A 14,197-nucleotide genomic window follows, 5' to 3' on the forward strand; every position below is an offset into this window, starting at 1 on the left:
CAAATGTGTGCACACACCCCCCTTCACTGTGTCACAGCTCTTTTGTCGGACATATCACAGCTGTGCAACAGCACAGAATAACACTGCACAGGTTTTTATGTGCAATCTAATGAAATAGGGGAGATATTTTAATTTGCTTTTGATGGGTGCTGGTGTTGTCTTTAATGGGTCCATAGGGTGAGAAAAGCAGTTCATAGTGCAAGGAGCCTGACACTGTGTGTTTGTGTTTGTGTGTGTGTGTGTGTGTGTGTATTTCTCTCTGTCCAAGATGGAAATGTGTCTATTTCCAGTTTCAGATCTGTGGAAAATGGGAGTGAGAGGAAGGGAGGAGAGGAGGAAGGGAGCAGAAGAGTGGAGAGCAGGGGAATGGAGAGGAGAGAGCAAAGTGGTGCTGCAGGATAGGTCTCGGCAGGTGTCCAGGGGCTCCCTGTGTGTGATGTGTGATGAGATTACTTTAATGAGGCAGCCAGAGAGGTGAGGGTTCAGCCTGTAGACATATACTAGGATCAGAACAGACCAGGGAAGCACTAGAAAATACTTCCAAGAACCGATCAGAACCTGTGGTTTGGCAGTCTTGGCCTCTGAACACCACATTATATTCTACATTCTTTGATAGACCGTGAAGTTTGGCTGAACACTGACCCTGGGTAAACTAATGTCAGCCATGCGTTGCCTCGATCACTGTTTCAGATGGTGAGGAATATGCCTTTCGGGAGCCATCATCAGCAACCGTCTGTCTGCCACACCATTAACTTGTCATCCTCTCACTCACAGGATGGAGAGAGAGGGAATGACAGAGGGGGAGACAAAAGACTGGAGACAAGAGGGAAGGCACGGGGAAATTAATGGGACAGTGGTGGAAAGACAAACATGGCTGCTAAGAGGGGATTGAGATATACTGTTGTTAACAGGGAGATGATCTCTAGCCGTGAAGCCTATCAATAGTCTGGGAGAAAGCACAACACATATAGACCCTCTGTCTGTCTGCTCTGGATTGACACTACTGTTGGAGTGATGAGAGAACTAGTGATCAATGGTGTTGGTGGAATAGGTCATCTTTTCTCATCTTACACTGATGTGACCAGGGGGGAAGATGGATAGAACTAGAGCACTTAGATTTATATATTCATGAGTTCATCTTTGACCTATCTACAAATAACCAATGGTATTCATACAGGCCCACATTGCAGCAACTGTCAATGTGTAGTGGGGATAGGAGCCACCATAATTTGGAATTCTACTCTGCACAATGTCAATTTGACATTTTTAAGGGTGCCACAATAATGTCCATTAAAAACATCCTCGCAAATTCATACAATATAATGCAAACAAAGCAGACACAGGCACACTTTTTCCACTCTCTAACTCACAGGTCAGTCTACCGGGTATCTGCTGTATTTCTTGGAATTTTAATAATTCATATGACCCCGTGGGAGTAGCCACTGTCAGTAGTCTGACTCAACCTTTCCTAGAAAAGGACTGAGCACTCTTCTTGTTTAAGAGGGCCAACACTTAACCAGAGACAGAGCTTATGCAAACTTTCCCATGGGGATAATTCTAAAACAAGCACAAAATCAGAGACATGGACAAACACAAAACATATCAATTTAGTTAACTTCAGCAAAACTAACTTCAGCAAAACTAAGGAAAACTGAAGTGTTGGCTACTGTGTAAATTTTGCTTATGTCACCAACTGTACTCTACTCACTCATATACACCTGCCTAGCTTCATTTGACTTGTTAATTGGATGTCTGTTATCTAGGCTTCAATTAAAGTGTACACATCTATATGTAAATGCAGGGGAGTAATAAACTCTGTCTGTGCTGAGAGAGGTCACACCTGATTCGCCTCGCTGCAATGCTGTACGCTGCAGATAACGCTGCCTGAGCGGCAGACAGACTGGCAGTCACATCCCACATTGCAGTAGAGACCCTACACTGACTCAGCACAAGAAACCCACCCCAAAAAAACACACACAGACCACTCTACTAAGGCACCTGGCATAGGTACTCTCTGTACACTGTCACATCACTAAACAAGGAAGTCTACCTCTGGGTCAACAACACATCAGTCCATTCCCTTCACTTTCAACACAGGTAGTGTATGATAAAGAGATATGAACAGACAGGGTCCAGTTATGACCAGTAGAGGGCTCTGTTGTTTCATTAGAACAACATACTATACATGAGACTCAATTATTAAACAATTATACATGACCTTCACCCACATTTGTGTGTTGCAGAAGTATTTGTAATGAGGTGTGATATGTGCTGTTGAACTACTCTAGCAGATACAAGGCACCATCATTGGTGCACATTGATTTCTCTATTCTTGAGGTTGGAAGGAGGCTCTTATTTAATGCTACACCAGGACAGAGACACAACTTATGCACTAACAATTAAGCAAATAAAAAGCTTGGGAGGGGTGAGGTTAACATACAACACATTGTTCAAAAGAGTTGTCACTGTAGCTTAGCCAAGGCCAACACTGGCTTTAACAGCAGTATAGAGCAGTACAGTATCCAACCTCTGCTAAGCCTTACAGGAACTCTGAGCCACAAGGTCTTCACCTAAGGAACATACCTGGGGCCTCATCTACAAACGCTGTGTATGCACAAAAGATGCGCCAAATTATGAGTGCACCAGTTTTCACGGAACAGTTGGCCTTTATAAAAACTTGACGTGAGAATGTGCTTATCATCCACCAAACTTTAGTTTTAGTTGCAAATTATGGTGGAAAATAAGTATTTGGTCAATAACAAAAGTTTCTCAATACTTTGTTATATACCCTTTGTTGGCAATGACAGAGGTCAAACGTTTTCTGTAGGTCTTCACAAGGTTTTCACACACTGTTGCTGGTATTTTGTCCCATTCCTCCATGCAGATCTCCTCTAGAGCAGTGATGTTTTGGGGCTGTTGCTGGGCAACACGGACTTTCAACTCCCTCCAAAGATTTTCTATGAGGTTGAGATCTGGAGACTGGCTAGGCCACTCCAGGACCTTGAAATGCTTCTTACGAAGCCACTCCTTCGTTGCCCGGGCGGTGTGTTTGGGATCATTGTCATGCTGAAAGACCCAGCCACGTTTCATCTTCAATGCCCTTGCTGGTGGAAGGAGGTTTTCACTCAAAATCTCAAGATACATAGCCTCATTCATTCTTTCCTTTACACGGATCAGTCATCCTGGTCCCTTTGCAGAAAAACAGCCCCAAAGCATGATGTTTCCACCCCCATGCGTCATAGTAGGTATTGTGTTCTTTGGATGCAACTCAGCATTCTTTGTCCTCCAAACACGACGAGTTGAGTTTTTACCAAAAAGTTATCTTATTGGTTTCATCTGACCATATGACATTCTCCCAATCTTCTTCTAGATCATCCAAATGCTCTCTAGCAAACTTCAGACGGGCCTGGACATGTACTGGCTTAAGCAGGGAGACACGTCTGGCACTGCAGGATTTGAGTCCCTGGCGGCGTAGTGTGTTACTGATGGTAGGCTTTGTTACTTTGGTCCCAGCTCTCTGCAGGTCATTCACTAGGTCCCCCCATGTGGTTCTGGTTTTGCTCACCGTTCTTGTGATCATTTTGACCCCACGGGGTGAGATCTTGCGTGGAGCCCCAGATCGAGGGAGATTATCAGTGGTCTTGTATGTCTTCCATTTCCTAATAATTGCTCCCACAGTTGACTTCTTCAAACCAAGCTGCTTACCTATTGCAGATTCAGTCTTCCCAGCCTGGTGCAGGTCTACAATTTTGTTTATGGTGTCCATTGACAGCTCTTTGGTATTGGCCATAGTGGAGTTTGGAGTGTGACTGAGGTTGTGGACAGGTGTCTTTTATACTGATAACAAGTTCAAACAGGTGCCATTAATACAGATAATGAGTGGAGGACAGAGGAGCCTCTTCAAGAAGAAGTTACAGGTCTGTGAGAGCCAGAAATCTTGCTTGTTTGTAGGTGACCAAATACTTATTTTCCACCATAATTTGCAAATAAATTCATTAAAAATCCTACAATGTGATTTTCTGGATTTGTTTCCCTCATTTTGTCTGTCATAGTTGAAGTGTACCTATGATAAAAATTACAGGCCTCTCATCTTTTTAAGTGGGAGAACTTGCACAATTGGTGGCTGACTAAATACTTTTTTTGACCCACTGTATCTATGTATTTTAATCCCTCCCCATATACTACCTACTGACCCCAGACAACCTCTACAAAAGGAAGCTAAATGTTATCCGAAAGCTGGTACTTGTCGGCATGTGTGTTTATGGTTGTGCATGTTAATTATTGTTTGTGCATGTATGTGTGGTTGTGAACGTTTATTGTTGTTTGTTCATGTGTGTGTTGTTCATGTGTGTGTGGTTGTGAATGTTTATTGTTGTTTGTGCATGTGTGTGGGCGGTTGTGAACGTTTATTGTTGTTTGTGCATGTGTGTGTGGTTGTGAACGTTTATTGCTGTGTGTGCATGTGTGTGTGGTTGTGTTGTGTAAGTATGTGGTAGGGTTAGATGGGGACAGGTGCTGCTGTGCTGGTTGTCATAGAGCAGGATGTTCCGGAGGTAAGGACAGTAAAGTAATGATTGGGGAGGAAGTTAGGGCTATTCTGAGCCTGGACCACCACACCCCTCCATTCCCTCTGAAATCAGACAGCTGACCTGCCCTTCAGCTGAAAGAAGTGGCCTGGAGTGACGATCTGTTGTCCTGTAGTGTCTGTGGCAGGGTGATTAAAACTTCTCTGGGATATCCTCGCCACAGCCAGTGAAATTACAGGGCGCCAAATTCAAACAACAGAAATCTAATTTTAAAGATAAACTTCTTGTTAATCCAGTCAGTGTCTGATTTCAAAAAGGCTTTATGGCAAAAGCACACCTTGCGATTATGTTAGGACAGCGCCTAGTCAGAGAAAACCATACAGCCATTTTCCAAAGAAGGAGTGGTGTCACAAAAGACAGAAATAGCGTTAAAATGAATCACTACCTTGAATGATCTTCACCGGATGGCACTCCCAGGACTCCACGTTAGACACTAAATGTGTGTTTCGTTTGCTAAAGTTCATCTTTATGTCAAAAAACCTAATTTGAAATTGGTGCGTTATGTTCAGAAATGTATAGTCTCAAACAAACATCCGGTGAAAGTGCAGAGAGCCACATTAAATTACAGAAATACTCATCATAAACGTTGATCTAAGATACAAGTGTTATACATACGATTATAGATAAACTCCTTAATGCAACCGCTGTGTCAGATTTAAAAAAAAACATGCAATTATGTTAGGTCAGCGCCAAGCCACAGAAAAACATACAGCCATTTTCCAACCGAGGAGAGGTGTCACAAAACTCAGAAATAACGTTATAAATATTCATTTACCTTTGATGATCTTCATCGGAATGCACTCCCAGGAATCCCAGTTCCACAATCAATTTTTGTTTTGTTCGATAAAGTCCATCATTTATGTCCAAATACCTCCTTTTTGTCCGCGCGTTTAGTCCAGTAATCGAAATGCGCGAGCGCTAAATCCAAACGAAAAGTCAAAAAAGTTACATTACAGTTCGTAGAAACATGTCAAACGATGTATAGAATCAATCTTTAGGATGTTTTTATCATAAATCTTCAATAATGTTTCAACTGGACAATTGCTTTGTCTTTAGAAATGAAAGGGAACGCAGCTCTCTCTCACGGCCACGCACATGATTTAGCTCATGGCATTCTGCCAGACACCTGGTTCAAACAGCTCTTCTTTGCTCCCCCTTCACAGAAGAAGCCTGAAACAAGGTTCTAAAGAATGTTGACATCTAGTGGAAGCCTTAGGAAGTGCAATATGACCCCATAGACACTGTATATTGGATAGGCAAACACTTGAAAACCTACAAACCTCAGATTTCCCACTTCCTGGTTGGATTTTTTCTCAGGTGTTTGCTTGCCATATGAGTTATGTTATACTCACAGACATCATTCAAACAGTTTTAGAAACTTCAGAGTGTTTTCTATCCAAATCTACTAATTGTATGCATAGTGTTCTCTAATGGTTTGGTTGCTGAGCTCCTATGATACAGTACTGACAATCGATGTGAGTAAAGATGGACTGAGGACTCTGCAGCTCCCACCAGGGGACAACAGAATCAGTCTGGAACTCAGTGTCTCAGCAGACTACAAGACCACAGTCTCTCTCATACATATCCTATGCCCAAACAAGGATTATCTACAGTATAACACAAACTCAGACTCGTGCATGGATACACAGCACACACACACACATACACACAAACCCACAGTAACTCACCGATATCTACAGCATGAATAACTTAGCATCTATTCACTAATCAATCAACATGACAGATACATTATTAGGGCCGAGGAATTAGAGATCTAATAACACACACAACACACTCTTTGCATTAGCGTAATATTGCAAGATTTCATTTTGTTCCCAGTCAGACTAATAAAAAGCTGACCTAAGATTGGCTCTGTAAATGTAATGAAAGAGATTTAATCAACCTGTAGTTCTGTGAAAACACAATTATCCATAAACTCACTCACTCATAGAGCAGACCCCCTGTCACTGGCCACACACTCTCACCCTCAGAGCTGAAATAATCTCTTCTATGTGAAAGCCTAGTGACTATATCCATCCACCATTTCCCCGTTATTCTCACACACACCAATCCCCATAATTACATCCACAAGATCATCACTCAACTCAAAGGACCTCAGGCGTGAACATAGTTTACCATCTGGCCTATAAAATCTACCAATCAAAACTACAAATGACATAAGACCGATAGAGAGCGAGAGAGTGAGTAAGATAAAAAGACGGACAGAGAGAGGGAGAGGGAGCAAGATTCTAGAGTGATTATTCCTTCTCCTATGGCCCCCTCTTTTGGCAAGAGCTTAGAGTTGAAACTGAACGCCACTACATAGGCTTATGTGTACAGTCGAGGCCAAAAGTTGAGGTTGACACAAATATTCATTTTCACAAAGTCTCCTGCCTCAGTTTGTATGATGGCAATTTGCATATACTCCAGAATGTTATGAAGAGTGATCAGATGAATTGCAATTAATTGCAAAGTCCGTCTTTGCCTGAATCCCCAAAAATATTTCCACTGGATTTCAGCCCTGCCACAAAAGGACCAGCTGACATCATGTCAGTGATTCTCTCGTTAACACAGGTGTGAGTGTTGACGAGGAGAAGGCTGGAGATCACTCTGTCATGCTGACTGAGTTCAAATAACAGACTGGAAGCTTCAAAAGGAGGGTGGTGCTTGGAATCATTGTTCTTCCTCTGTCAACCATGGTTACCTGCAAGGAAACACGTGCCGTCATCATTGCTTTGACTATTTGCAAAAGGGCTACACAAGCAAGAGTACTGCTGCCAGTAAGATTGCACCTAAATCAACCATTTATCAGATCATCAAGAACTTCAAGGAGTGCGGTTCAATTGTTGTGAAGAAGGATTCAGGGCGCCCAGGACAGTCCAGCAAGCACCAGGACCATCTCCTAAAGTTGATTCAGCTGCGGGATCGGGGCACCACCAGTACAGAGCTTGCTCAGGAATGGCAGCAGGCAGGTGTGAGTGCATATGCACGCACAGTGAGGTGAAGACTATTGGAGGATGGCCTGGTGTCAAGAAGGGCAGCAAAGAAGCCAGTAAAAACATCAGGGACAGACTGATATTCTGCAAAGGGTACAGGGATTGGACTGCTGAGGACTGGGGTAAAGACATTTTCTCTGATGAATCCCCTTTCCAATTGCTTGAGGCATTCGGAAAAAAAGCTTGTCCGGAGAAGACAAGGTGAGCGAGCGCTACCATCAGTCCCATGTCATGCCAACAGTAAAGCATCATGAGACCATTCATGTGTGGGGTTGCTTCTCAGCCAAGGGAGTGGGCTCACTCACAATTTTGCTTAAGAACACAGCCATGAGTAAAGAATGGTACCAACACATCCTCCGAGAGCAACTTCTCCCAACCATCCAGGAACAGTTTGGTGACGAACAATGCCTTTTCCAGCATGATGGAGCACCTTGCCATAAGGCAAAAGTGATAACTAAGTGGCTCGGGGAACAAAACATCGATATTTTGGGTCCAAGGCCAGGAAACTCCCCAGACCATAATCCCATTGAGAGCTTGTAGTCAATCCTCAAGAGGCGGGTGGACAAACAAAAACTCACAGATTCTGACAAACTCCAAGCATTGATTATGCAGGAAAGACCTCCCATCAGTCAGGATGTGGCCCAGAAGTTAATTGACAGCATGCCAGGGCAGATTGCAGAGGTCTTGAAAAATAAGGGTCAACACTGCAACTATTGACTCTTTGCATCAACGTCATGTAATTGTCAATAAAAGCCTTTGACACTTATGAAATGCTTGTAATTATACTTCAGTATTCCATAGTAACATCTGACAAAAATATCTAGACACTGAAGCAGCAAACTTTGTGAAAATTAATATTTGTGTCATTCTCAAAACTTTTGGCCACGACTGTACTATAATTGTGTGTTCATTTTTCAAATTTGATGAGTGGTCAAGTTAAGTACATGCATTAAATTGATTTACCTAGCAATAGAATATATTTTTCCCAGCAATAGACCAATTTGCCTGTGAGGTGTTTTTTTGGTGTTGGGACCTAATTTAGTGTTGTTTAGCACTAGCTGTAATAATAATACATACATAATACAATTCAAATAGGGCTATTTGCCTGGCGTGTTTATGGTTTGGTTGGCTTACCTGTGAAGTGGCGCTTTTTGGTGCTGACGCGGTTGGTGTGCTGGATGTTGCAGCAGAGATGGAGCATAGCCAGCATGGTAATGATCATCACAACACTCTGGAGGAGCAGAGTCAGTTCAAACTGCTTCCCCATCCTGTAGGTAGACAACATTACAGTGGTTAATCAAATGACAATGTCAGCGCAGACAATGCTTCTCACTTCCTCTAACCACTGCTCTATCCGTGTTTCAAGGAAACAAAACAAACCTGCACTGTTGTATGCTCACAAGTGAATTGCTTCATTAGGTCACCATGTGAGCATACTGTACAATCATTTATAGGTTTCTTCTGTTTACTTTGAACTGTTTTCTCTACACAGCACCTGGCAGTTTCACTGGATGTGTACACTGTGCATATACCCACTGTAATCTGTCCCAAGTGAACCCTCTCTATCCTGGCCTCACCAGAAGATGCGTAGGATGTTGGCGATGAGCAGAAGCAGACAGACGCGGGTGGAGAATCCCTCAGTGATGCTGCTCCTCTGGATCTCCTGGTACTGAGGAAGGTAGGGCAGGGTCCCTCCAAACACCATTACACAGGAGGCCAGCCACGATAGCAGGGTCCACGAGCCCTCCATGTCCTCCTCCAGGATGCCCACCTCAATGTCCATCTCTAGCTAGGGCCTCGCAGATGGCAGCCTGGTCTCACAGTCACGCCCAGGACCGTGGAGTGGACAAACAGACACTTCTGATCATGACTGGAAGCATAGAAAACAAATAACGAACTCTAACTGCCGCTCCCTCTCTCATGCTTTGTTAGAGAACTCACCGTCATACTTACAAAACTAAAGATATCAACACATGCAATACTAAAACTAACTATCAGTTATCACTGTAACGCAACAACAATTCGTAAAGCATGAGTCACCTTGCCACCCACGCTCATTTTATCACACCCCTATCTGAATTAAGGATATCCAAAATAGCCCTCCAGTAATATGCCAATGCTTCAAACCTGCAAGAGACCCCAAGGTTTTCTTCTTAGTAACTTAGCTCTACCATAACCCATAAGACAGACCCTCTCACACACCTACAAAATATGGTCTCTGTCTCTCTTTACTGTAATTCAAAATTGATGCAAAAGATTCTAGAGCTTTGAGAATGCAAATAGTTTTGGAACTGTCTGTGAGCTGTTACCAGACATGCATTTAGAGTGGGCCAACTTTTAGAATTGTGAATATTGTTCCAATTCTTTCTGTTACAGAGCATTATTTAAATATTCCCCCTGCAATGTTAATGGGGGGCTGCAACTGCTGCCATAAAATGTTGTAGTGTCATGTAAGTGCACCATAATGCTCATTCTAGACTTTATATACCCATTGTAATGTTAATGGTGGCTAACAAGGCTGCCATAAAATGTTGTAGTTTCAAACAAATGCATCAGAATGCAGAAACTGCAATGGCCCAACTTTCTGAATACATTGCTCTGGCGTATTCTATTCTAGCCTATGTGAACATTACTACTATACATACCACTACACTAAAGTTCTTGCCTTTTTCCATGGAGGGTAGGAAAATTCAGGAAGGGATAACATAGACCTGAATTTGATATAATGCTCTTTCTCTTACTAGTCTCCACTCTACTCTGTTACATAAAATGCAACACGTGGGATTAATATTTGCAGAAGCTTTGCCAAATATTGAGTGCTTCTAAATATAGTCCATACAGAACTGCCAGTATTTACATTGGGGGAAACATTCTTCTTTTTCCAGTTTTCCCTCTCTTTGGCCCAATCTCAAAAATGACTCTAGCGGTACAGTAAAACAGAGGCCCACTTTTCCCCCCTAGACAGCCAGGGTAAGAATATTGAAACAACAAAATGTAACACTGCTCCTTCTGTAAAAAGAGCTCTTTAGGGTGTGATGAATAAAATATGTCCTTCGTGCTTTACCAGTGAGGCACTTCATCACTGTACACACCCATAGGAGTTACTTCAGGGCATTGTTTCCTGTGTGGAAACTGGAAGGTTGGTATGCAAGACACTATGAACAGAGTGTGTGTGTGTGTTTTGAAGGAATTTGTGTAGTCAGCTGAAGGCTGTCAATTCAAAATTATGTTTTACAAGTAAAATAACTTGACCAAGAAGTATTTTCAAAACAATGTTGCTGTGACTGCTAATATATAAAAGTGTTGGGTAAACTTAAGGCTGTGGAAATGTTCAAGCACTATAGACCACAGGCTCATATTGGAGGAATGTTCACAGTTGGCGTAGTAACACTTCATCAATAAACAGAGATACTTAATTACCTTGACATAATTTTTACTCTGCATAACTCAGCTCTAATTGTCATTCAGGATGACACAGTGTCTACCACCACGGGATTCCTCTCAATTAAACTTTTAGTAGGAGGACAGTAGGCAGTAAAGAAAGACAAAACTGGGAATGCAGAAAGAGTGGGTGACATTTCACAGGAAATAGACACTTTGGTGACATTCAAAGTCTGCAAGTGAAAATACACGTGTTGTCATTTCTAGTATATAATAGTTCATTAGACTGCATAGAGCAGCATGTGAAATGTGACAGTTAAAGAACCCTGGCCTAGAGTGTCCTTTGAAAAACAATCCATCACATTAAAACTAAAGGTCACTAGAAGTTAAGTTTTTTTTTTTTTTACTTTTTCAGCTGAACATTAAGCTACAGTGAATAACTTGGATATCCTATCCAATAATACCCAACATAAAATATTCTCTTGTTTTCTTCACAATATGCTTTTTGGCTAAAGAGTTTAGGTGGGCTGTCATTCAATGTCTGTATTATACTAGGCTAACTGTATTTGGATGATGTGGGGAAAACAGAAGAAAAAAAACACTTACAGTGCCTTGCGAAAGTATTCGGCCCCCTTGAACTTTGCGACCTTTTGTCACATTTCAGGCTTCAAACATAAAGATATAAAACTGTATTTTTTTTGTGAAGAATCAACAACAAGTGGGACACAATCATGAAGTGGAACGACATTTATTGGATATTTCAAACTTTTTTTAACAAATCAGAAACTGAAAAATTGGGCGTGCAAAATTATTCAGCCCCCTTAAGTTAATACTTTGTAGCACCACCTTTTGCTGCGATTACAGCTGTAAGTCGCTTGGGGTATGTCTCTATCAGTTTTGCACGTCGAGAGACTGAAATTTTTTCCCATTCCTCCTTGCAAAACAGCTCGAGCTCAGTGAGGTTGGATGGAGAGCATTTGTGAACAGCAGTTTTCAGTTCTTTCCACAGATTCTCGATTGGATTCAGGTCTGGACTTTGACTTGGCCATTCTAACACCTGGATATGTTTATTTTTGAACCATTCCATTGTAGATTTTGCTTTATGTTTTGGATCATTGTCTTGTTGGAAGACAAATCTCCGTCCCAGTCTCAGGTCTTTTGCAGACTCCATCAGGTTTTCTTCCAGAATGGTCCTGTTTTTGGCTCCATCCATCTTCCCATCAATTTTAACCATCTTCCCTGTCCCTGCTGAAGAAAAGCAGGCCCAAACCATGATGCTGCCACCACCATGTTTGACAGTGGGGATGGTGTGAGCTGTGTTGCTTTTACGCCAAACATAACGTTTTGCATTGTTGCCAAAAAGTTCAATTTTGGTTTCATCTGACCAGAGCACCTTCTTCCACATGTTTGGTGTGTCTCCCAGGTGGCTTGTGGCAAACTTTAAACAACACTTTTTATGGATATCTTTAAGAAATGGCTTTCTTCTTGCCACTCTTCCATAAAGGCCAGATTTGTGCAATATACGACTGATTGTTGTCCTGTGGACAGAGTCTCCCACCTCAGCTGTAGATCTCTGCAGTTCATCCAGAGTGATCATGGGCCTCTTGGCTGCATCTCTGATCAGTCTTCTCCTTGTATGAGCTGAAAGTTTAGAGGGACGGCCAGGTCTTGGTAGATTTGCAGTGGTCTGATACTCCTTTCATTTCAATATTATCGCTTGCACAGTGCTCCTTGGGATGTTTAAAGCTTGGGAAATCTTTTTGTATCCAAATCCGGCTTTAAACTTCTTCACAACAGTATATCGGACCTGCCTGGTGTGTTCCTTGTTCTTCATGATGCTCTCTGCGCTTTTAACGGACCTCTGAGACTATCACAGTGCAGGTGCATTTATACGGAGACTTGATTACACACAGGTGGATTGTATTTATCATCATTAGTCATTTAGGTCAACATTGGATCATTCAGAGATCCTCACTGAACTTCTGGAGAGAATTTGCTGCACTGAAAGTAAAGGGGCTGAATAATTTTGCACGCCCAATTTTTCAGTTTTTGATTTGTTAAAAAAGTTTGAAATATCCAATAAATGTCGTTCCACTTCATGATTGTGTCCCACTTGTTGTTGATTCTTCACAAAAAAAAACAGTTTTATATCTTTATGTTTGAAGCCTGAAATGTGGCAAAAGGTCGCAAAGTTCAAGGGGGCCGAATACTTTCGCAAGGCACTGTATGTAAACAAAGCATGAAGGGGTTGGGCTACAACATGCCCAAACATAGAATAGGTTATTTTAACTATGTCTAGTTGCGTGAAAAAGTTGAACTACTCCAAAATCAAAATTGGTACTTTTTGTTGGTTGTATATAAAGTAAAGAACCCAGATTGTGTATTGAGAAGTAAAGAACTTCTCCCAGCAATGGATCCCCCCATCTAAGAATAGTATCTCAATTTAAATCCCTTTGGTAACCAAACGAGGCTACAAAGAAAATGAATGGGACTGTAGCGACTGTGTTGACTTCAAAATCAGGGGTGTGAACTAGGTTTCTATTCAAGCGTTGATCGACATGGTAATGGCTCTATAGTATTGGAGAAAAGTTGAAAAAACGGACCCTCCGTTACATTGTGACGTGTCATAGCGTACAGCACGCATAAAGCAACTATTTCTGTCTTACAATCTCTCTCCACCAGGTGTAGCACTTCTCTCATTGTTTAAAAACAAGAACTGGACAGTGACGGTGTAAGGGGGGATACCTAGTCATTTTTTGCGTCATCATTGCATGCGATCATCATTCTCAAAGCCGCTGTTTACTTCTAAGATCACTTTAGCACCGCCCTAAAAAACAGATTCAAATTCGACACAAAGCTTCAAATAGGTATGTAATGACACATTACATAAACTCTTTATAGTGTTTTATTTACATTTTAGATGCGATAAGGTGATAAGTTGGACAGATCGACACAACATCTCACCTTCTCGCTATCACGTAGCTCTTTATTAGCTAGCTATAACTGGCATGTTCACCTATCGCCAACCAGGATCAAACTGACCATGACCTAACCATTTGGGTGGTCTTAATCATAGCATAGTATGATATGGCGGTAAAATGCATCCAATTACAATTCAGTATGTTTAAACATATGAATAGACAGTAATGTAATTGATAATGTTGGAAAGGGGAGGGATTGTGCTTTACAATGGTATTGACATTACAGTTGATCTGGAAGTAGTACGTTTTGGGG

At 41.9% G+C, this 14,197-nt stretch overlaps 1 protein-coding gene across 1 annotated transcript in view; it reads right to left on the bottom strand.

Annotated features, from left to right (window-relative positions):
* Nucleotides 1-14,197, bottom strand: part of LOC110520015 (solute carrier family 66 member 2) — a 32,530-nt gene that overhangs the window by 17,149 nt on the left and 1,184 nt on the right. Inside the window, exons 2-3 of the mRNA XM_021596976.2 lie at nt 9,160-9,452; nt 8,717-8,850 (exon numbers count right to left, since the gene is read on the bottom strand). Coding sequence (XP_021452651.2) covers nt 8,717-8,850; nt 9,160-9,365 — 340 coding nt within the window. The 5' untranslated portion in view covers nt 9,366-9,452. The remainder of the gene's footprint in view (nt 1-8,716; nt 8,851-9,159; nt 9,453-14,197) is intronic.

The sequence above is a fragment of the Oncorhynchus mykiss genome, chromosome 1, assembly GCF_013265735.2.
Source record: "Oncorhynchus mykiss isolate Arlee chromosome 1, USDA_OmykA_1.1, whole genome shotgun sequence".
Lineage (NCBI taxonomy): Eukaryota > Metazoa > Chordata > Actinopteri > Salmoniformes > Salmonidae > Oncorhynchus > Oncorhynchus mykiss.